The 21999-nt window shown below is 39.8% G+C and overlaps 1 protein-coding gene across 2 annotated transcripts in view; it reads left to right on the top strand.

Moving 5' to 3' along the window:
* PLCB1 (phospholipase C beta 1) overlaps window positions 1–21999 on the top strand; it is a 411722-nt gene that overhangs the window by 97060 nt on the left and 292663 nt on the right. For both annotated transcript variants that reach the window (XM_069850172.1, XM_069850173.1), the window contains exon 3: window positions 15661–15729. In XM_069850172.1, coding sequence (XP_069706273.1) covers window positions 15661–15729 — 69 coding nt within the window. The remainder of the gene's footprint in view (window positions 1–15660; window positions 15730–21999) is intronic.

The raw sequence follows: 21999 nt of genomic DNA, 5'->3' as shown, positions 1-21999 counted from the left end.
TATGCTCTTATTAGAGGAGACCAAAAAAGCTTGGCTTGTCCAAGAGCTGTGGATATGCATGTTAGCGTTTAGAGTCAGGTTTGGAAGATCCTGAAGATTATAATCCTGACTGAAAAAGAAGAATAAAAGTCTACAAAATCATGTGTCTGCATGGGGGGGATTTTCTTTCTTACAGGAAAGACAACTTTCATAACAGGAATATATGTAGAAGATGTGGAAGAAAGAGGGTCACAAGTCCTGGTTTTTATTTGTTGGTTTTTAAGACAGTTGATACATTTATAGCAAAGCTATTAAAGCTTTTCATATGCAGGAATAATATCACAAGACAGTAAGAGCCATGTTTATGTTATGATTTTTTTTTAAGTTGGGGTTTAGGGCATATCTGCTGGTGCCATCAGAAAGTCATGACCAAAATGTCCTTTTTAAGTTCAGCTTTGTGATAGCTAACTGCTTTGCAAAAGCCCTCCAGTGAAGTTTAGAATTGCACAAACTTCTGTAATATTAATAGTTGGCTTGAGTGAATGAATAGGATTACTTCACACTTCATACATAATGGGAAAAACTCTTCTGTGGCAGCATAGACTTGGATTTGCTTAGTCATATTGACTAATACTTCCAGGTGTGGTCCAGTGAGGCCAAAATCAGGGTTACTGGAAGCAGCTGTTTCACATAACAAATGATTGCGTCACAGTTTCTGCGCATTTTGTGTTTGCTTGTTGTTAAGTAAAATGTTCACTATGGTTACCCTTGACCCTTCTTGAAACCTGTAATGGATTTGCCACTGGTAGTTTCATTGAAAGCATCCTGCAAAAAAATAAGGGAACATGGTAAGATGTGGTGTGTTCTTCACAGAATTTGCTCATCAGTACCTGTGGAAAGATTCTGAAAGACTGAGAATCTGTTTGGTTTAATTGGATAAAGTATTTTTGTTGACTACACATAAAAGCCAGGACGCGTGACTAAAATATTGTCTGTCTCTCTACAAAACACACGCTGTGTTTAATCCTTTAATTCCTGTAGAGGAGCTTGGACTTAAAAATAATAATTAAAAAATTTGCCAAATATGACCTTAAATATGACAGTTGTCATCATTAATCTGCAAGTTTTGACCACAACCCATACAAATACAACCTTCTAGCAAGTTCCTGTTTATTTGCTCTTTCCCCCTACCACACATCTTTTAATGGGCTTAGCTGTCAGACAGTTTCTAATTTTGAGTATCTTGTGTCATTTTCCCTACTGTCTTGATTTACAGCCTGCCTGATGATGTGTTATAGGAGGGATTTTCAAGGGTTACCAAGCTTCAATTAAAATCTCATCAGTAAAATGCCTGATCTGATGTGTGCATGGATTAGAATCATGGTAGGTTATTTCATTAACCCTACCCTCTACCCAAATGATGTTCTCTTTGTTCTCCTAAATAATTTTGTCTACTTTGATTGTCAATCTTCAAAATACCATTTTTCTGGGCAACACCTAGCTTGCCCCCACTCTTCCATTGTACTTTCTGATTTTCCTTGTTTGCTTCTCATAACTTTAAGTTTCTTTGAAGATGTCGACAAAAATAGCTGTTTCTCGAACCACATAATTACAGAAAAAGCATCCATTAATACCCGTTAATAGTGCTTTTTGGTGTTATTCTGGAGGCCTAGCCTGCTTTGAAAGGCATACTAATTCTCACTGTTGAGTCTTAAAAGTAATTTTATTACAATGTAACTTCATTTTAGAAAGAAATGTGACACTTGTTAAGAGAGTGCTTTGACTACAAAGTCAACCGCTTAGAAGCTAGGAGATGTTCAAATAAACTCCATTTTAGTTTTCTCGTATATTTTGAGAATAATAGTATGAACATCTATTCCCCACAGTCTTTTATATTCCCTGTGCATGAATTGAGAATTTCTGGTGTTCTAGTTTGTTCAGACTTGGCTGTGTTTTCACTGTGGTAGAAAGAGACAATTTGTTTGACTGTTAAAATCCAGAGGTGTTTCTCTAAGCAAGAAGGCATTAAATCTTCCCACATACAAGAGTAGTTGGTATTTTTTGAACATGCATAAAACATATTTTCCAAAACATTTTGGCTTACATACATCTCCTTTGGAGAGGATGCACTTTATTTCAGAAATTGCAGCTTCATTTCAGGAAATTGGTAAATCATCCTGGCTGCTAGTTTAAGAATAAAAACAACCAACCTAGAACAGGCAGTCATCCAGCATGGTTATAGCATGCTGGATAGTTAGTTTGGCAAAGAAATGAATAACTTTCATCCAGGTTGTATAATAAAGATTGCTTGACAAATGTGTGCAGTGATTCTGTTTTTCTGATAATCAGAAATGTGAATGAATTCAAACCAGTGTGCCTGGGTGTTAAATGCCCTTCAGGGTTACAGGTTGGTTGTGCCCATGAAAACTGCCCTTGAGATGTTTCAAAAAAGCAGAAATTGCAGTATTAAGCTGCACATCTTAGAAGCTTTGAGTATCTCAGTCGCACAGATCCACAAAGTATATGGGTCTTAATCTTGTATTGCAGTACTCTATCAGGCTTGCGCTCTTTTTAAGATGTGCTTTAGTCTCCTTCAAGAAGACAGACCTTCTTTTGAAAATCCAAGAAGTGTTAGCATGCTGCTGCTGGGGGAAAGGTACTTAGAATATTTATGCTCCAGGAACCGAACTGAGAATGTTTGTGGGGGAGAGAGTGGAAGATGACAGTAAAACTCTAAAACTCTCTGCTTGATAAGGAAACATCATGAAACAACAGGGTTTGCTGCTTTGCATTTGACTCTCCACATTGGAACAAAATATAAACAGGAAAGTGCAAAGAGTGCCCTGACAGGCAAGAATGTCTTTTGTGTGTGTGTGTGTGCTATCAGCAAGTGGAAGCAAGTCACAGAGAGCAACAAACAGAAAATCTTGTAACAGCCCTCAAACTGTTGGGTTGAGACAACAAAACCAACACAAAATTATGAGTGTGTTATGGCATGACTGAGTGTGATGCTGAACACAACCATTAGCACACTTAACATGTAGGGTGAGGTGAGTGCCTGTGTATTCTTCAGTTTGATTAAAGTTAAGTCCTCATCACGCATCTATCTAAGTGTCACCGAGGTTTTTTGCTGAATTATGACTTGGTTATGTGTTGTGTGTGTGCCTTTCATGCTCTCAGCAGCTGGCTCCTACGAGAGAGAGAGAGGAGTTCATAATTGAGGCTTGAGTGTGGGGTAGAGCAAAATATTTTGGGAAACGTGGCTTGGCAAAAACTCAAGGTCTTCCAACAAGTTGCCATTGACTTCAGCTCTGTTGTGTTTGCAGAATGACCCGTATTTCCTCATTCAGTGTAAATACTAAGTACAGTTGCCAAGACTAGAAGAATTTGAGGCATGCACTTGCAAATACCTCAATAAAAATAATTTCCCAGATCTATCTAGAGATTTATAAAATAATAATGAAGGATATTATGCATTCAGATTAATAGTAGACCAACATAAGTTAAATCGTTAGAGATTCATCCACTGATTCTGATCTGGGGACTCTTTTTCATTTTTTTTCTTTGATTTTTAAAATATACTTATCCATAAACCCTGGGACCATGCAAAAAATAATAATGATTGCAGCTTGTACAAAATACATTAGCAAGAAATTCTTATTCCCCCTCTAATTCCTTAATAAATACTGAACAAATAACTATGTCCTAAACTCACTTATGTTTAAGAGGGAAGCAGCAAATGGAGGTAATGAAAGAGGTGAGAATAGTGGCAAGAGCAGGTGAATTGAAATGGGCCACAGGAAGATGTAGAGAGCATTCTCTGACAAGGAGAATCCTCTGTCTGCAGGTGCAACACAAGGAGAACGTGGCCTGAGAGTGGCTGCTGAGTTACTGCACTAGGAACTGTATGTGTTTGAAGAAGCTAAATATGATTTGCCTAATGACAAAACAATACTTTCTTATGTTTATGTTGTGAACTCACCTTAGTGGTTCTCATCTGTTTGGCTGCACGTGGACATCTTCAGCTGATGCTGTTTGTGTACTTCATCCTCCTTGAGAGGAGCAAACTGTCAGGAATCTGTCTGGGAAAAGTTTTTCCTCTGCATATGTAACTTCTGCTGTTTTTTTCTTATGTTGACATAAAGAGCCTAGAAGTATGTGTTCTTTGGGATAAACCTCCACTGAAATTGTTGGAGTATCAAGGCCTACAAAATGTGCCACCTATGAATTAGAATTTAGTGGATTATTCTCTTACCTGTACTGTTGTAACTTTATAGATAAAGCTCTGTGGTAGTTGGAATGGTGAGAAGTCAAGGATTTAATTGTAAGTAAATACGATTTCTTTAGGGCTACGCTATAGAAAGATTTTCCGTGTGAGGTCTATGTTTTTGGAGATTGTTTAGTGCATTTATTATTTTCATATTCAGAGACATGTCAAACTCCATTTTATAAGTGATTTTTGCTCTCAGTATCTAAAGAAAAATAGTCCTAATTTTGCCCATGCTTATTAGACTCTCTATAGCTCAGTTAATATGTTTTTCTACTGTGAATAGCTCCTTCCTCTCAACTGATTATACAATGCATATATTTATAGTGAATAATCACACCCTTCTTAGCCTTCCTTTTGCTGTTCTGTAGAAGCCAAGCTTTTTTTGGTTCTAATATACTCTTATAAGAGGATATTCCCAGTTCTGTGGTTGCTTTTGAAACCTTCTTTATGCCTCCTTCAAGTCAAATTAACCTCTGAGTACTGGTGACCAAAGATTTGGATTATGTTGTTTCAATTCTGGCTCATGTAATTAATCAAAATTCAGGCAGGGAATATCTTCAAATCTTCCCGTGCCAAGAATAAAATTTGGGAGCTTAGTTAGAGATGATGTGGCTGGCAAGCCCATGTGGGCTATTCATTTTGTTTTTGATTTTCCTTCACGTTGTTATACTCTTCTCATTATCTGATCTAAAGCTTTACCTGCCAGCCTGGTGTACATACAGCTGCTGGGGTCATTTCCACTCCTTTCCATTTTCTAAAATGTAGATACTGGTTTAGGTTTTCTTTGGTCTTCAGGTCTGGTACAGATTAGATGTAAGACCAGTCTGATTCGTTTTACATCCCAGTGAGAAATCTGCAACTTTTTATAACAGTTATGCCAGCAAAATAACTGATCCAAAGGCATTTTTGTGTCTTGGTGAGAAATTTCATCAACGTGTCTTTTAATGCCATTTCAGCTTTGAATACATCTCAGAAAGTGAACTGTGGACCCCAAAACCATGAAGTGCCTTTTTTTACAAAGGTCATTTTGTGAGTTTTCTGCTGTTGTCTTTAGTGCTTAAGCATCATGTTATAGTTGGAGACTCCAGTTGGAAGTGTGCCTGGACTGTGGATTTTCCAGTTAACAAACACATGCCAGGGCCTTAGATAGAGGAGCTGGCAGGAATATACATTATGCCTCTGTATAGTTTTCAGTTGATTATCCTTTTTCCTTATCCCTCCACAGAAGTCAAAGGCATTGTAAGTAGGGCACATATTGCTATCATGAGTCTTAACCTTAAAGCTCCTTGTGCTGTGCGGGAACCTGAGCATTTCCAAGTTCCAAGCCGCTTGTTGAACTGACATGTACCAAAAATATTTTTTGTTTTAATATAAAGGAGTCGAGAGCTCTGAGCTTTTCTAAAAACATGTATTCAAAGCCATAAATATGTTGGTATTCTTTTAGATGCATCAAACTTACATTATATGAATAGAAAAGGACTTTTATAGGAGTTCAGAGGTCTTGATCTTGTTCAACCTTGGAAAAATTTCCTGTTGACCAACAGGAGATTTGTCTGAGGAAGAACTAACTGCAACAGCCGGTGCAGTGGTAGAGCAGTGCTGGGCAGTAGGTGGGAGATGTACAGTGGCTCTTCCACCCGAGATGAAAGGCTCTGCTTCAGCTGTTCACTGTTTGGAACACTCTGCTGAAAATAATACACTTGATTTGCTTCAAAAGAAGAACCATAATACTGGCCTATGTAGCCTGTGATTCCTTGTCAGTGTGAAATAATGGCGAAAGAACATCACTCCTGGAGTAAGATATGGCCCTTTCTGGGAAGGCGTTTAATCATCATAATCACACATCATTATGACTTTTTATATGAAAAGAGAAGTTTCTTAAAAGAAATACTGCTTTTTTAATCTGCTGCTTAAAACTTCAATTCACTGTACTTTTCCTTGTGACTCTAAGCTAAAAATTGCCAGGTTATTCTCAGTTATGTGAATAAAAATCAGTCAAGTATCATTATGAAGGCTGCCTACAATATGCTTTGTATTTTCTTTTGAAGTGGGTCCTCCCCCAGCTCTTTTCTTTCTTTTGGAATATGGCTGCATCTTACCAGTTCTCCTTATCCCATTGCTACCCAGTTGTGCAAGTGGGATCAGTGGCTCCATGAAAACAATTTTAGTAGAACCAAACCAGTTCCAACCATTATGTTGGAAGTGCTTGTATTCCTGCAACTCTTCACTGCCAGCTGCAAGAAAACCAAGTTATTTAGATGATAAACTTCTTATGAGCTGCCCATGTGCTTGAGTGCCCTGAACAAGCCCCCATTTGTGTGGGATTTTCCATTGTGTCACAGCATAGTGTGGCAGGATGTGGCTACTGATGGAGTTTCAAATGAGACCCTGGAAACTTTTAAAACAAGAAAGCAGCCATACAGCTCATCCACAGCTGACTGGCCATGGGAGGTAGCACACTCTAACAGGAAACTGAATGACCAAGAGCTTGTCTCTAGCTTTGCCAGAGAATTGATTTCTCACTTGATTTATGGCACATCACTTACATCCAGACTTTGTGGACAGATTTCTCTAAAAGCCATCAGATTCCTGTTGTCATGAATCTCCTAACTCTCGTGTAACAAGCTTTCATCCAACTCTGTTACCCTAGGGCACACTGCCTTTCCTTGAAAGATAGATTACCAGTAGTTAGAGTCCGGTAAGGAGACCACACACCATTGGGTGTGGGACAAAGATATGGAGATACTTCTCCAGCTTTGCCACTGTTTCCCATTTAATCCACTGATTGTCTTGTGTATTTAGGCTGTAAGATTAAGGATTTTGGCTTGGTTTGGTGGAGTATATACTGATGCTCCGGCTAACAAGGAAAGGAATTATTTTTACGTATCAAGTTGAGCTTACATTCATTGAAGCAATGACTTTGGACTAGAACTATACTTTCAGACGTGGCTGAAGAGGGAGCAGACTAAAGTTACTAAGGTTTTCTCTGTTGTTAGGGGAATCTTCTGTTTCTCTAGGGTATTACTTTTAAAATCTCAGGTGCTGATCACAACAACCTGGCTCTATAGTGTGGCCTTCACCTGTTTGCACCGGTTAGTTTATTGAGATGCAGGCAAGTGGTGAATCTTTAACTCTGCATGCTCTTCTGCTGTGCAACTATTTCTTTGCACTAAGACTCAAGTTGCAAAACCTATGCACCAGTTTCTACACTGCTTAGCCTTAGTATCTGTAAATCCAAGTAAATGAAATGTTCCTTATACATAGCGAAGAGCTATATGTGTAGATGCAGAAGACTTGTTTTGCTTTCATTATTAAAAGGATACTTAGCATAAGAATTCCTTCTAATTCTTTTTTTCGTAATAGCCCAGTGCTTTGTGTAACCAGCAGACTGTTTTCCCTGTACTAGAAAATATTGCTGTTCTTATGTCTCCAGGGATAGATTGAGAAACTGAGCATTATTATGTTAGCGAAAAGTTTTCTATTTGTGGATTAGTCTTCCATAGGAGTGCTTGCTATAAGGGTGTTTCAGTAGGGATGTCATGCGGCTTGGTACTTCGGGAAGAACTTGTAAGCAGAGAAACCTTGCAGGGTATTTGGAGCTTATCCCAAGAGTGGTTGAGTCAAATCGTAAACTCTACTTCTTGCCTAGCAGGTGCTGAGGTTCTCCAACTCTTTTTGAGTTTAGAACACTTAATGTCCATCTGATAAAGCTTAGCTCAGGTTCAAATTTGCAGATAATTCATCGTGAGTTATAAGAAGTCATTCTGTTCAAGTGATATCTGAAAAATTTCCCATTCCCTATGATACCAGGCCCTTTGTAAATTGCTTGTTTGTAGAAGATCATCCACCATCCATTGTTACAGTTGATTGTAGTTATGGTCACCTCATCAGGTGCTTGAACCAAAAATGCTGGGAGAGCCACCTAGGGAGTCATATATAATGGGGTCCCAAGTGCATCATTCTCCTCCTTGTCTAATGAACCATATTTATTTTCTTGCAGAAAGTGAAGCAGGAGAGCCTGAAGAAGGAAGCCAGGGACCCTCTTCAGAGAGGGCTGGCTGAGCAAGTTGGATAGTGGAGGTCAAAACTGTAGTCTGAATCCGATAAAGCACTAACTGTAACCATTCACTTGTCTGGATTGGGTCTGAATGCTATGAGCTGTAAAGAGGGAAAGCATCTGCCTGGATTTGCCAGTGTTTTTTCTGTCTCTCTCATTTCAGGAACATCTGTGCTTCTTGTTCTTTTTCTCATTTTGTGTGCCAGTGCGGTGGGTTTGTTTTGGGCTTTGGATTTTGTGATAGATGTTTCGAAGGCAGAGAACTCAAGAATCAATTTAACCAAGTTTGAACACAACAAAGAGTTTTAATAGCCTTTTGGGAAGCCAATGGCTAATCTAGAAATATGTAATCAGTTTAACCTGAGTATTTGTTCCATTATTTTAATGCCTTGCAATTGCTTCCTCATAACCTGTGTGAGGAGGGTATCACCTGCAAGCAGCTAGAAGTCTGGTTGTTTTGGGCAGGTTGGTGAGGTACAGCATTAATGTAATAATCTTCAATGGCTTGTTATATAGAGTAGGTGGGAAGGTAATAAAATAATTTGAACTTGTGAAAAACAATTTTATGAAGGTAGAGACTTAGCTATTGTCAGGGAGAGTTTTACCATTGACTTCAGGATGTATGCACTACTGTGCTGCTTGCTTATTGACATTGATTTTGATGCCCGATAATTGAATTGTGTGCTGCCAGGAGGAGACATGGAGAGAGTTTCTTCAGGGACTGGCTCTCTCTAGTGGGACGCAGCTTGTGAATTATATAATGAGATTTTTAGGGAAGCCAGCACTACCTTAGCTCAGCTCCCATTAATGTCGTTGACAGCCTTGCTGTTTCTTCTTGGAGCTGCTGACGCACGTTTCTGTGAAATCAACCTCACCTGTCCTCCACAGTTTTCCTTTGGGATAAGGAAACAAATCACTGTGTTTAATTCAATTTATTCTCAATTATAAAGGGAAAAAACAGGTAAGTTTTTTAACAGGGGGATTATGTACAACATCCCATCCCCTAACTGTAAGAACACCCTTTCTAAATTAGCACTAAATATTCGTTCTTGCACTGTAGAAAATGTCAGTCCTGGAGTTAGATATTTAAGTGTTGCTGGTTTATCAGTACGCTATCAAAATCTCTGAAAACAGAATGAGGTATATTCTATAAATGACTGTGAATTCCTGAGTTTATATAAATATTTACTCTGAATCTATAGGGCTCTAATTCATTAGCATAACTTGTAGTTGTTCCTGATCACACTCAAATCATAGAATCATAGAATAACCAGGTTGGAAGAGACCCACTGGATCATCGAGTCCAACCATTCCTATCAAACACTAAACCATGCCCCTTAGCACCTCGTCCACCCGTGCCTTAAACACCTCCAGGGAAGGTGAATCAACCACCTCCCTGGGCAGCCTGTTCCAGTGCCCAATGACCCTTGCTGTGAAGAATTTTTTCCTAATGTGCAGCCTAAATCTCCCCTGGTGGAGCTTGAGGCCATTCCCTCTTGTCCTGTCCCCTGTCACTGGGGAGAAGAGGCCAGCTCCCTCCTCTCTACAACCTCCTTTCAGGTAGTTGTAGAGAGCAATGAGGTCTCCCCTCAGCCTCCTCTTCTCCAGGCTAAACAACCCCAGCTCTTTCAGCTACTCCTCGTAAGACTTGTTCTCCAGCCCCTTCACCAGCTTTGTTGCTCTTCTCTGGACTCACTACAGATGTTTATCTTAATATTTTCTTTCTGACATTTTGTAAGGAAATTAGTCACATGTGTTTTTATTTTAAGTAACATTTTAAATGCAGAATAAAAATAACCCAGAACTGCATAAAATTTTGCTGAAAGAAATATGCCATGCTTTCCAGTTCAGAAAATGATAAAATGCAGTCTATGTTAAAGAGACGTTTCATTATGATTAACTATTCCCAAAAGAAGATGTTGTTTAAGTCTCCATTTGAAATTTGTTTCAGCAAATGGCCTTTTCCCTTTGAAAACTTTCCCCAGATGTTGCCATGCAGTAGCACTAAATGGTTCTTGTTTACAGAATTGGCTCAGCTTTTCAAAGTTTATTTTGCCAGCACTGCATCACACAGACTTTGAAGACAGCACTGTGTCTTTTATTAGATCTACTGGTAATATTTAGAAGAATTAGATAAGCTTTCAGGCACACAGATTTGAAACTAGAAGAGCAGATTTCAAAGCTAAGTGGAAAATGAGGTTTTATAGTTTAATTAGCTGTGCATCAGTTAGACTGTATCCCTAAACTGCCTGCAGTGGCTACAGTAATATGACCATGAGAACAGCGCTCCACAGCATGCAGCAACACTTCAGACAATGGGGAAAAAAAGAACATCCAACCAGAAGAGATGTGGAAATGGAGGTTGAACAAACGTAGGTCAGAGCAATACATGACTACTCAGCCACAGTGAGTACTCAGAGCAGCGTGGAATTATTTTTGTTAGGCATATAAGTAATTAGATATTGGGACCAGCTAACCTGTGCAGCCGTTGTAATGCACACTCACTTTTGCTATGTCTCCTTGACATAGTTTTTGTGAAATTCTGTAGGACACTTGATCCTGCTGTAAGTCCGCTGTGCTGCTGATGGCTCTTCAGTAGAGCTCTCTAGTGGGATTGATAAGGAATCCTGCTTTGTAGCTGGGGTTATGTCATGAGCAAGCTTGCAAGACACTGTGAGTCACTTAGCATCATTTTGGGCAGTTTAAAATAAGAGTGAGCCAGGTCCTCAGCTGGTATAAATTGGTGTTACTATATTAAATTCAGATGGGCCTAATTGTAAGTGCTCAAACAGTCACTGAAGCTTGCACAATCTATTGCTTTTGTGTGTGCTCACCCATAAAACGTGAGATTGCACAATCTAGCCCTATACAAATGTACCTCTGTCTCAGCTGCTGATTGAAAACAAACATGATAGGATTAATAATTAATTTCTCTGAAATTACTGTATTATAAATTATTGGTGGGGGGCATCTACCACTTGCACTAAGAGATGTTACTCTACTGCAAGATTAATAAGGCCCAACAGCAGTGACTGGCGATCTCTAAAGAGGGAAAAGTTGGAGTTAATGCAGGTTTTCTGTTGGATTGGTTTTTTTCCCCCTTTTTTCCAGTTGTTGTGGTTTTCGTGCCTCATGCAGCACAGAGGGCAGTTTCCAGCCCTGCATGGAAGATATCAGTAGCAAAACTGCAGTTGACTTCAGGAGGGGAGGGCTTGGACTACTTTGCTGCACAGGAAATGGGGCATTTTTCTGTCCAGCACTGAATCACATTCTTCCTTTACAGTATTCTGCCCACATTTTGAAATAAGGAAATAGGAAATTGTCTTTTCTCTCATTTGGGAGGAAGTTGCTCTCTGTCCTCTTAGTTACTTGTTTCAAAGATGAAAGCAAGTGTCCAGTGATCAGGGAATTCCAGGAGGTTTGGTATTTTTCAACCAAAGAAATTCTAAGAAATGGCACATAATGAATTCTCATTATTCAAGCCCCGCTGAATGCTGCCTGCAGAGGTACTTACATGGATGCATAACCTGCTCTCGTCTGCTTAATTTAGAGCACAGGTTATAGCATTTGTCAAGCTATTACTTCTGCTGACCTTAACGTACATAACATGTATTTGTGGAATCTGGACCATTCCTTTCCGATATTGGATGGTGGCTGAGGCTTTGGACTTTACTTCCCTGTGGCTTCCATAATTACCACCTAGGAGAGAATCCACCAAATTTAAATGATCATGTTAAATATTAATATAAAGGATTATAGGCAATAGGTCTAGACGTCCTGCTTTCTATGTTAAAGAGGTAGCACAGCAAAGAGGTAACAGTGTAGCGAAGCTATAAGATGGATGTTTACCTTTTTGCAGCCATGCCAGCTGGTCTTGTCAGAGTAGCCACGCAAAGCTCCACTCTTCCTGTATTCTTCTTGGACTTGCCTTGCTAGGTCTTCAGTCCTGTGAATAAATGATTAATTCTGTTTGTTCCTTTTTTTTTTTATTTTTTTAATAAAAGCTAAAATGCCAGATCAATCCAGCCAAAAACACTTAGAAATTCACTCAGTGTGAGGCTCATAGTATTTGGTTAAGATCCATTTTTCTTCAGCATCTTTAATTTCTCTCATGTGTTTGCTGTTAAAGCCTCTGGTTTTAGTGCTTGTCAGTCCTTTCATTTGGCAAAATCTTGTTTTTACAACATGCTCTGCATGTGCCTACAGCTTCTGTAGAACATCTCACAGTGGCCAGAGCCCGCTTTAGGGTGCAACTATTATTTGTTGTAGTGCATAGAACCCATGGCCTCTGACCCTGAAGGTCACATTCTTATCTGACAGCAGCAAACCTGGGCATGTCTCTCCTTGCTGAGCACATGGCCCATAAACCAGAAGAACTGTTGCCTCTGTGCTCGGCTCTGCACGTTTGCCCTGTGCAGTTTCTGCTGTTGGGCTTCCCCTGCCCTGCCTTGGCTTCCCTTTACTTGATGCTTATGGAATATGCTGGCTCTCAGCCCTGGTTTTCTTTTCAGTTTCTAAGCTTTTGTGCGGGGTTGTCCGGTCTCCTCCTCCCCATAATTATATCGTGACACTTCTGTTTCCTGCCTTAGTTCTTGCTGTAAGTGTGAATCCAAATGTAGCTCTGCCAGTAATGAAATTCACTTCTTCCAATATCTGAATGGCCACATGGATTAACTCAAAGATAAGCTCTTCAGTGTGCCAATTGCCTGTTTTATTTAAAGTTGCACCTGCTACCATACCTGCACACATAGCTGTTCAGTAGTGCCTCTTTAGCTCTTTTCTTTTCAGTTATGTATTTATGTATTTTAAATGTGTTAGGCAGAAAGTTTGCCTTCCACTGCTGATATATGCCCGGTGGTAACGTGGTGTAATTGGTACTGCCATGTTTCACAAGAGCAGTTTGAGAGAGTGAGAGAGTCATTCTGTTCTTCCAACACTTCTTTAAAAGAAAAGGGAGAGAGAGGAAATTCTATTTTATTTGACATATAATTCATAGTGTCTGCACTATCATGCTGCATTTTGAGATGCAAATGGGGCATGGACTATATTTCAGAAGGACTAAAATACGTGGACTCATTTTTACTACTTCCAGCGTCACTGGAACGCAAGACATATCCATTCGACCGAGAGAGGAATGATATGAATGTGGGAATGTTATTGTAAAACCTAGGGACAGATGCATGCCTGGTAAAAATCATCATTGCTTTTCACCATTACAACCATGTCACCTTGAGGAGCTCACCCCATCCAGGCCTAGTCATGTTGGGAGATGGTCCTACTGCTCGTTGTCCTCTGGAATTTTTAGACATTCCTTATGGAATTTTCTCATTGAATAGCGAGAGACTGCCTGGACTTCGGTGTATTAAGGGCTTTTCTGCAATCAGTATTGAGCTTTGCCCTAACTCTGGGTAGCACTTGTGCTTGTGTCAGGCAGGATAAGGATCAATATGGTAAGATCACCTTCAAACGGGATGTGAACATTGGATTCACAAAACATCAGCTACTCCTGAGCTGGAACAGGGACAGCTGTAGTCAAGCTTTTATGTATGGCCGTCAGTCACCTATGTGAACAACTACAGCACTGCCAGGAGAATGTTTGTGTCTGTATGCCTTGTGTATTAGTGTAGTTTGGGTCCTTTCCTAAGGAGGTTTATGAAATATTACCTTTTACAACCTTACCTGTATTTCTTCCTAATCCCTGAAATTTTGACCCCCCTTCTCTGTCTTGGGCACATATAAGTCAAAAATAAAGATCTGTGAAGTCCAAGTTTCCCCTAAAAGGGCTGGATGAAGGGGGAAAAAATGCTTCTGCAAGTTTAATGGTACTATGACAGAAGATAATTGGGATTCATATGGAGGACAGAGGGAGATGAGATCAATATACAGTCACGTGAAAATTTGTTGGTAGAGGCTATGTCTTAGACAATAAAGGTCTACAAGAGCTGTGCAGCAGTGGGTCCCTTAAAATGGAAAAGAAGGATACAAAGTAACCCAAAAAAGAGTTGGCTTTGTCCAGCACAGAGATTTTAAATTGTCTGCACAGTGTTAGCAATTGCTACTGGAAGGTTGAAATGCATTGAACTGGTGTAGCTATAATTGCAGTGTTGTTACAGTCCTGCTGAAGTACTTTTAGACTATATTTAGTATGTAATCGAGCCATGCTAACATGGGTGATTAGTCCAAATGCTAGCGTAAATGAGGCAGACAGTATTAAGATGTGCTTTAAGATTGTCAAGTAATGCTAAATCAGGTCAGATGTTCTTGCAGTGTCCCACGGGACAGTTTGTGTTGGTCCTGGCAGAGCATACACAATGCCACGTGGATGTGCGTTGCTTGCAAGGGAGGCAGGAGCTGGGAATTATACTGCTCTGGTCGCCAGCATCCATCCTCCTTCCAAACATTCTGTGCCCATAAATGTTAAGGCATTCAAGGAAGAATTAGCATTGCAACATCTAAAAATGCCCTGTGGCAGGATGAGATTGGGGAAAATTATATTGGCTGAAGCTTATGATTTGCTGGACGTTTGCAAAAAGGCAAATACCTGTGCTGATCTCAGAGGGGTGGGTGCACCCCACTGGGTTGGCACTGGCAGGTGCGTCCAGGATGCTGTAGGCTCAGCTCAGTCCCTCTTCTTCCTACGCTGCCAGGTCCTGGCAGGGTGGGTGGAGACCCTGAAGGTTGTCGGTGAATGGAGATTCTTCGTGTTGCGTGTGCATGGGGCAGAACAGGAATTTGCCTAACAGAAGCTGTCATCACGTGCCAGTTTTGTTCCAAGTACAGTATGTGTTTTGTAACCCACAGCTCGAACATAATGTATGGACTATGAAGTGCTTGTCAAAAGTACATGGTTTTTATTGAGCAGCAGTCACCAAAACTGTGGGAACCTGTTATCATTCTAGATATAGCGCTCCTTGGGGTTTATGTGCACTTTTCAAAATGTTCTGGCAGTAATAAAGTAGGTTTTCTATTGCAGAGGCAGAGTTTTTTGTTTGTAACGTCACCTTTTTCACGCTGTGACTAGCATCAAGAAACTAAAATTGTATTAAAAAAAAGCACAGCAGCTGGTGTTTAGTGATCCAAGAAATAAGCTTGACTCATACGGCTTCTCTATATTCTTTATATCATGAGAGATATGCATGTTTTTAAGGAAACCAAAACATGTTTCTGAAGTCTTAGCATTGCTATTAGAATAGCTAAAGTGCAACAGAGCACTCCGTGAATCTGTTCTCAGTTTGGGCAGGTGTCATTGCAAACAGGCAAACCTCTGACAGACTTGGGAAGTGGGACACTGTTTACAAAACAAAACTTTTTTAACTAATGTTATAATTATCTGTCTTGCATTTTTTTCTTCTAGGAGACTGAGCTGCTAGATATCAGCCTTGTTAAAGATGCCAGATGCGGAAAACATGCCAGAGCTCCCAAGGTAGGAATTTTTGCTGTGTGCTTAGTTTAAATAAAAAAAGTTCCATTAGCTAATAATTAGTATTTTGTCTTTTAATATGGTTTCTGATGAGGTTGTTGAGCCATTGTCATTTGGTTCTGTCTGTGAAACACTGCTGGAAGCTCTGTTGCCAGTGAGGGAACAAAAATCCTGGTTTATCATGGTGAACTTACACAAATTCTTAGCTTCCTTGATGGCAAGTCACTGATAGTTGTTTACGCTCATGTTGTATTTTGTGCTGCTGCTTTTCCTCTTTTCATTGCCTCTTGAGGCCAGAAAGAGGTCTTTGTTTCAAGCTGTCATTAGAGAGGTCAGTATATCAGCTCCCTTAGGTCTGCTCTGATGTATTGCATACTCCTTTGCTGTCTCTGAAGACAGTAGGTTGTAGATATATGTTCTCTGGTGTTTTTATTTGGGCAGACACTACACACCAGAAGAAAAAACAAAGCACTCAGCACTGAAAGCAAGATAATGCCTCAGGGAATCGCAGGACTGAACGGAAAAAAGGAGATATCCTGAGGGGCCTGAAAGTGTGGCCTTGCTGCTGCTATGCTAGGGTTGAAGCAACCCAAAGGAATGATTCTTCTACCCTCATCTTGGGGGAGGAAGGTGGCTGGGTCTGCATGGCTGTGGCTTCCCTGGAGCCTCGCATGGGGCTACCTCTTCCTTGCACTCGGCCCTGGGTCAGGTCCTGGCCCTCCAGGCTCTTCACCCCATTGCGGGTAGGCATTAGGAAAAGGAAAGGTTGTTTCTTGGTGCCAGGATGTGATTGTAGTTATCTCTGAACAGACTATTCAAATTCAGTTTTCAAAGCTTTCCATGTAGTACTGGCAGCATTTTAAAGGCTGAGTTATAATTGAAATGCAACAGAAGTACTTTATGACATCCACATTAATACCAAATGAGTTCACCATGATTAATGGTTTTATGATGAATAGCAAGAAAGTACTAACAATGGATAGAACATTATTTTAAAATGCTACCCACTTTACAGAGGACATTCATGTTCTTCTAACAAAATGTTTTTAGCTAAAATTTATGCATAACTATTGCCTCGGTGACTTTTATTTATTAGGTTACATAAGGGCTGTTTTTGTTACATGTCACAGATTTGACAGCAGTGGCATTAAATGAAGGGTATGAGGAACTCCTGACTTTTTGGTGGTGAAATGCACCACCTGTGTGAATGAGTTTGGTTTTTGTCATTGATTTGTGTGTGAGCATAAGAAAACAGCACCTGGCTTGGCTGTCGATGCGTGTGAAACAGAACCTTCATTTGGGGGCTAGTCATGCCAGTTTTGCTTTGATCCATGTTGTGAGCTGAGCAAAGGAGTGTTAGCTGCAGGTGAGTGAGCATTACAGAAGCTCTGTTTGTGTCACATCTACAGATGATCTAAAACTCACGTAGCAGCAGGAAGGCTTGGCTCTAAGTCAAGCAGTAGCAGCTTGTGATTGCATGGAGATTTCAAGTAAAAACCCTGGAATATTTGCTTAAGGGAGCAGCAACGTGTATGCATGATACTTGCCAAAATTCCCAGCTTTTCAGAGGCTGTTTCTTCCCAGTGGAAGCAACCCTTATGCTCAGGTGAGCATCAATAATGAGCTGTGGTGAGGGGTAGTTCCCACGAGGGAAAGTAAGCTGCTTTCATGTTAGTGTACAAAGAAGTCATTCACAATCTGCTGGTTGCATGGTAAAAGCATGATGCACGTCATGATTATGTTGTGATGAGTCTGAGCTCTATCCAGCAGGATGGCTCTGGTGTGCTTTACTGGTTCCTGCATAGCTTCTTGCCCTGTATGTAACACAACCTACGGTCTAAACTGCAGACATGGAATAGAGTTTAGCTGCCTCAGCAACAAATACTTTGTACTGCCTTGGTACCATTTAACACAGGTTTATTAACTATCCCAAAATACAGTCTCTCATGATCTGGTGGGATCATCATTGATTGGGAGACTTTTTTCCTGTAGTGGCATTTCCAGACGGAAAGGACAGCATGGTGTTGTGCATTGACATACCTTTCACTGTAAAACAAGAGATTTTAGGTGATTTTCTCTTCATTCCCCAGCCATCTCTCCGTCTATCCATAGTCTTGGACTATTTTTATGCTATGTTAGGGAACTTCTACCAGTTTATGCAGAGTTTGAAACCTATTTTCAGAATTCTAAGAGTGGATTTCATCTGTGGGTTGTCATTGAAAACTTGAGAAGTTAATGGGAATCTTTAAACCTCATTTAGTTTATTTCTGAACTAGTGCTACCTTTTGATAGAAGTAAGTGTCATCTTTAATAAGCTTTGACTTTTCTATTAAATGTACAAAATGCAATTCATTTTGATTTTTATAGGAAACTAAATTTCATTGTGATTAATGACACCCATAGTAAGCTACCCAAACCTGTTAGGTATGCTGCTACAGAAGGCCATCAGCAAGTAATGATTTTAGAGGGTATAAGCAGTCACTGTTACCAAGAAAACTCTTCCTTCCCCATCACCATCTGGAATACTGCTTCTTCCCCATATGCTGCCATATCCACCAGCAGGGATGTTTCTTTGGTAGCTTAATTAATCTGCCAAGCTCTTGGTCTTTTTGATGTCCAGAAAGAGAGTCTGTTCTCATGCTGCACTTGGTGTCCCTTCTGTACAGCCATTGGCATTCTTAATTTCTGAAAAGGAGTGAAAAACAGAAATGTTTTTCAGTTAGTTTCTCATTCAGCCTTGTTGGTTGACAATGACTTAGAATCATAGAATAACCAGGTTGGAAGAGACCCACTGGATCATCGAGTCCAACCATTCCTATCAAACACTAAACCATGCCCCTGAGCACCTCATCCACCCATGCCTTAAACACCTCCAGGGAATTTTTCCATAAGAGTGTGTGTGTGTATATATATATATGTTATTTTTGCATGTTTGTTGTTTCATCTTCTAGTCATTGTCATGCTTTGCTTCTTACTTAGAAGGCATTGTACTTTCTGTTTTATCCTATTTCACTCTGTCACTAAATTTGTTGAAAATCATTTAACATTTTGCTCCAGTAATTAAATCCAAGCTGCGGAGTGTCTTCTGTAATGCGTTGGCTGAGTGGGCAGAGTCTGTGCTCTGGAGAAAGACAGTATTAGATGTGCTTGTGTTTTGTATTCCTCCCCAGGCTGTAGTGCATGTAAAATAAGGATGATAGTGGCCTTCAAAAACGTGACACATAAATGCACTTATGCTACTGTACATTATCGGTAGGCTCAGAGCTTTTTGTTTGAGAGTTCCTCATCTAGGAAGTCTGGTTCCCTTCTCCATTTTTTATTATATTTAGCCCCACAAGTTCCTTTGGAGGCACAAAAATGCAGCTTTCATCCTACCGCTGGCATGTTAAGGCAGCATTGAGGAATGAGCTAGTGCATCAAATCTACGTTGCAGCTGTGCAAGTGGTCAGCTCCGCTTCGTGCTTTGACTGCAAAACCACTTATCTTCTGCAGCTTCTGGTTTGTGATGACTGTTAAAGTCTCTTGAAACCTCTCTCCTGTTCTTGCTGTTCCCTGGAGACTTTGGAGCAGGGCACCAACGATTTTCTTGGTCATGACAGGCTAGGAGTATCAGCAGTATCTGAGAGTAGCTCATAAAGGCATCTGCATAAGAAAGACATTCCTGAGCAGATCTCAGGAATAGTTATCTGTAAGATCCAAGTAGAGTAGCTGAGGAGTAGACCACAGTCCTAGTGCCAAGGTCATATCAGCTGATGGTAATTATCTGTGCTTTCACACTTCAGAGTACTGTAATGAATTTGCAGCTGCCCCTGAGAAATGGTGTTACCACATGGATGGCGTGAAGCCTACAGCCTCACCTCAACTTCCCCATGTCTGAGAATGGCTTTGTGTTCATCCTTCTAGGAAACTCAAAACATGTTTTCATCCATGGCAGTGTCCACCATTTCTTCCAAGTAAACAATGTTCAAGGCTGGGAAGACAAGACAGATTCAGGAGCCTTGCACAAGTCTCTGCCCTAATGGCACTCAAAAGAGATTTGTAGATTTAGGGGATTGGATAGATCGCATGGGTGGGCAGAGGACTGGAATGATTTTACAGCAAAGGAAGTGGGGGACAATGATTAAGGGTAGATCAAACAAAGTGTTTAGAAGTCTGAAAATAAGCCTCTATGTCTTTCATAGGAACTTAGATTTTTTTTTTTATGAGATAGAAGAGAGATCTTCAATGTGTACCAAGACACTTGATGCTTGGGGGACGAGAATATAGTTCTTGAACTCAAAATCAAGAAGTAGTATACTCAGATGACCCATGTGTTACTGAGAAGCTTCAGCATCACCACCTTTTTCCACATTCTGTCAGGGATGAGTCCTGTCTTCAGCTGCTATTTTCAGAAACAATAACAGAATTTTGCACCTCGATACAATATACATGCAAAGGGTTATTTTATGGAATGAGGGCAAATCTCAGGCAATGCAGAGAACTGCAGCAGATTAAATGAGAAGAAGAATGAAAGTAACATTCTAAAGAGAACAAGAAAAGGCTTACTAATTGTGTATGTTAGGAAAAAGTGCCTGAATTCAAAATACAATTAAATTTATACAGAAGTGAGGGAATTTTAAGATGATTATCTGGACTATGCCTTTTTAATAAGCATTAGAATTACTTAGGAACGGAGCAAGAGAAATTTTGAGAACAGGAGATTAATATGCAGTTCATTTTTTCCTTCAGAAGACGTGACTGCCTATAAATTCAGCACAGGCTTTTTGAAGCGTGGCAAGCCTTTTCTCACAGCTTTCAGGGGCTCAGAGCTGCTGCTGGTATCAGAAGGGTGCAGCATTGGGATGCTCAGGGCTCACATTGGTCTTATTCTGAAATGCTGAAGGAATGTGAAAATCATTAGTTGTGGTGGAGTAATTATTTAATTCCTTTTATTCACTTATTACCTGACAGCACACTCTCGAGATTTGTTTTGATGTGCAGTCTAACAAAGAGATGTGTTCCCTTTTCTAAAGGTTAGCAAAGAGGTCTGCAAAACAAAATAACACAATGAACAGTGAAGAGAAACATATGTTTTTGTACAATGAGGCATAGAAATAGCTCTGAAAATTCACATACCTTCTGTGAAGCGTGGAAGAGCCACTCAAAAGAGTGTTCATGTTCCTAATAGGAAGACATAGCTGAAAATGTCACGCAACAGTATGTATTGGTGAAAGATTAGGTGATGAAAATTTGGCAGCGGCAAGTATGCTTGCAGGGCTAGGAAAGTCACACGTTTTACCATCTTGTATTTTCTTTAGCCAATAACAGTTTCTATGGTAACTAAAATCTTAATGCAACTTTATAAGTTTTCTTAGTAGCAAGAAGAAATATCAAGATGAGTTGGCAGGAATAAGGAAATAACCCCATGGCAAATGTTCATATTGAAAACTTTTGGTGCATTTGATCAGTCTGTCTTCTCTCAGATAACATAAATCATTCAGCAGGAAATGAATTTCTTTAAATGACATATGCTATGGAACCTGTAGGAGATGAAATTATGAATGATGGAATCACTGTAATGCCAAAATGTTTACAGAGCGTAGTCCCCAATTTTAAAAACACTTGGATTCCTCTGCCCCAAATTTTCTCACTTTAAAAAGAAAGCTCTACAAAGAAAAATAATTAAGTTTTTTTAATGTCAGAAATTTGCCAAGACTTCAACTACTATTAATATCATTACCAGCCTCTGCCTTTTTTTGGTTTTCTTGAAATGCTCGAGTAGTGTGAGATGATTTCAGGAGTATCTCAGCTGTAGTTTAAAACCTGTAAGCTTCTTCCTCACTAAAGAGGGTTTGCTAGTTTCGAAGGCATCTGTAGAGAAAAATCAACATTTTGTGAACTAGATGGTCTTGGAAACTAAAAGGAAAAATAATGAGGAAAGTCCAAATAATTATTAGCTGAAAATCTAGTGATTTTTAGGGAAATGAGGATGTGCAGGTATATTTGAATTGTCAGAGCTATCAAGACTGCCATCTTCTGTGTCTGCTTCTGTGCCCTATTGCACTGACTTAGAATCAGTAGAATTTTACGGACATTTGGGTAAAATTTATACAGAAAAACAGAAAGTGATACTGCTGTAATTAACAACAATTGTGTTGTTAATATTCTATCTATTTCTTAATTTTTTAACTTACTGCCTGAATTTACAAATACATGTGAAGATTTTTCGCAGACCCACTCAAAGCACACATATGCAAATAAACAAATCATAGATAAAGCTTGGTTGATTTGCCT

Source organism: Phaenicophaeus curvirostris, chromosome 2, assembly GCF_032191515.1.
Source record: "Phaenicophaeus curvirostris isolate KB17595 chromosome 2, BPBGC_Pcur_1.0, whole genome shotgun sequence".
NCBI classification, from domain to species: domain Eukaryota; kingdom Metazoa; phylum Chordata; class Aves; order Cuculiformes; family Cuculidae; genus Phaenicophaeus; species Phaenicophaeus curvirostris.
The sequence above is the reverse complement of the archived record's forward strand: the minus strand, read 5'-3'. Positions and strand labels throughout refer to the sequence as shown.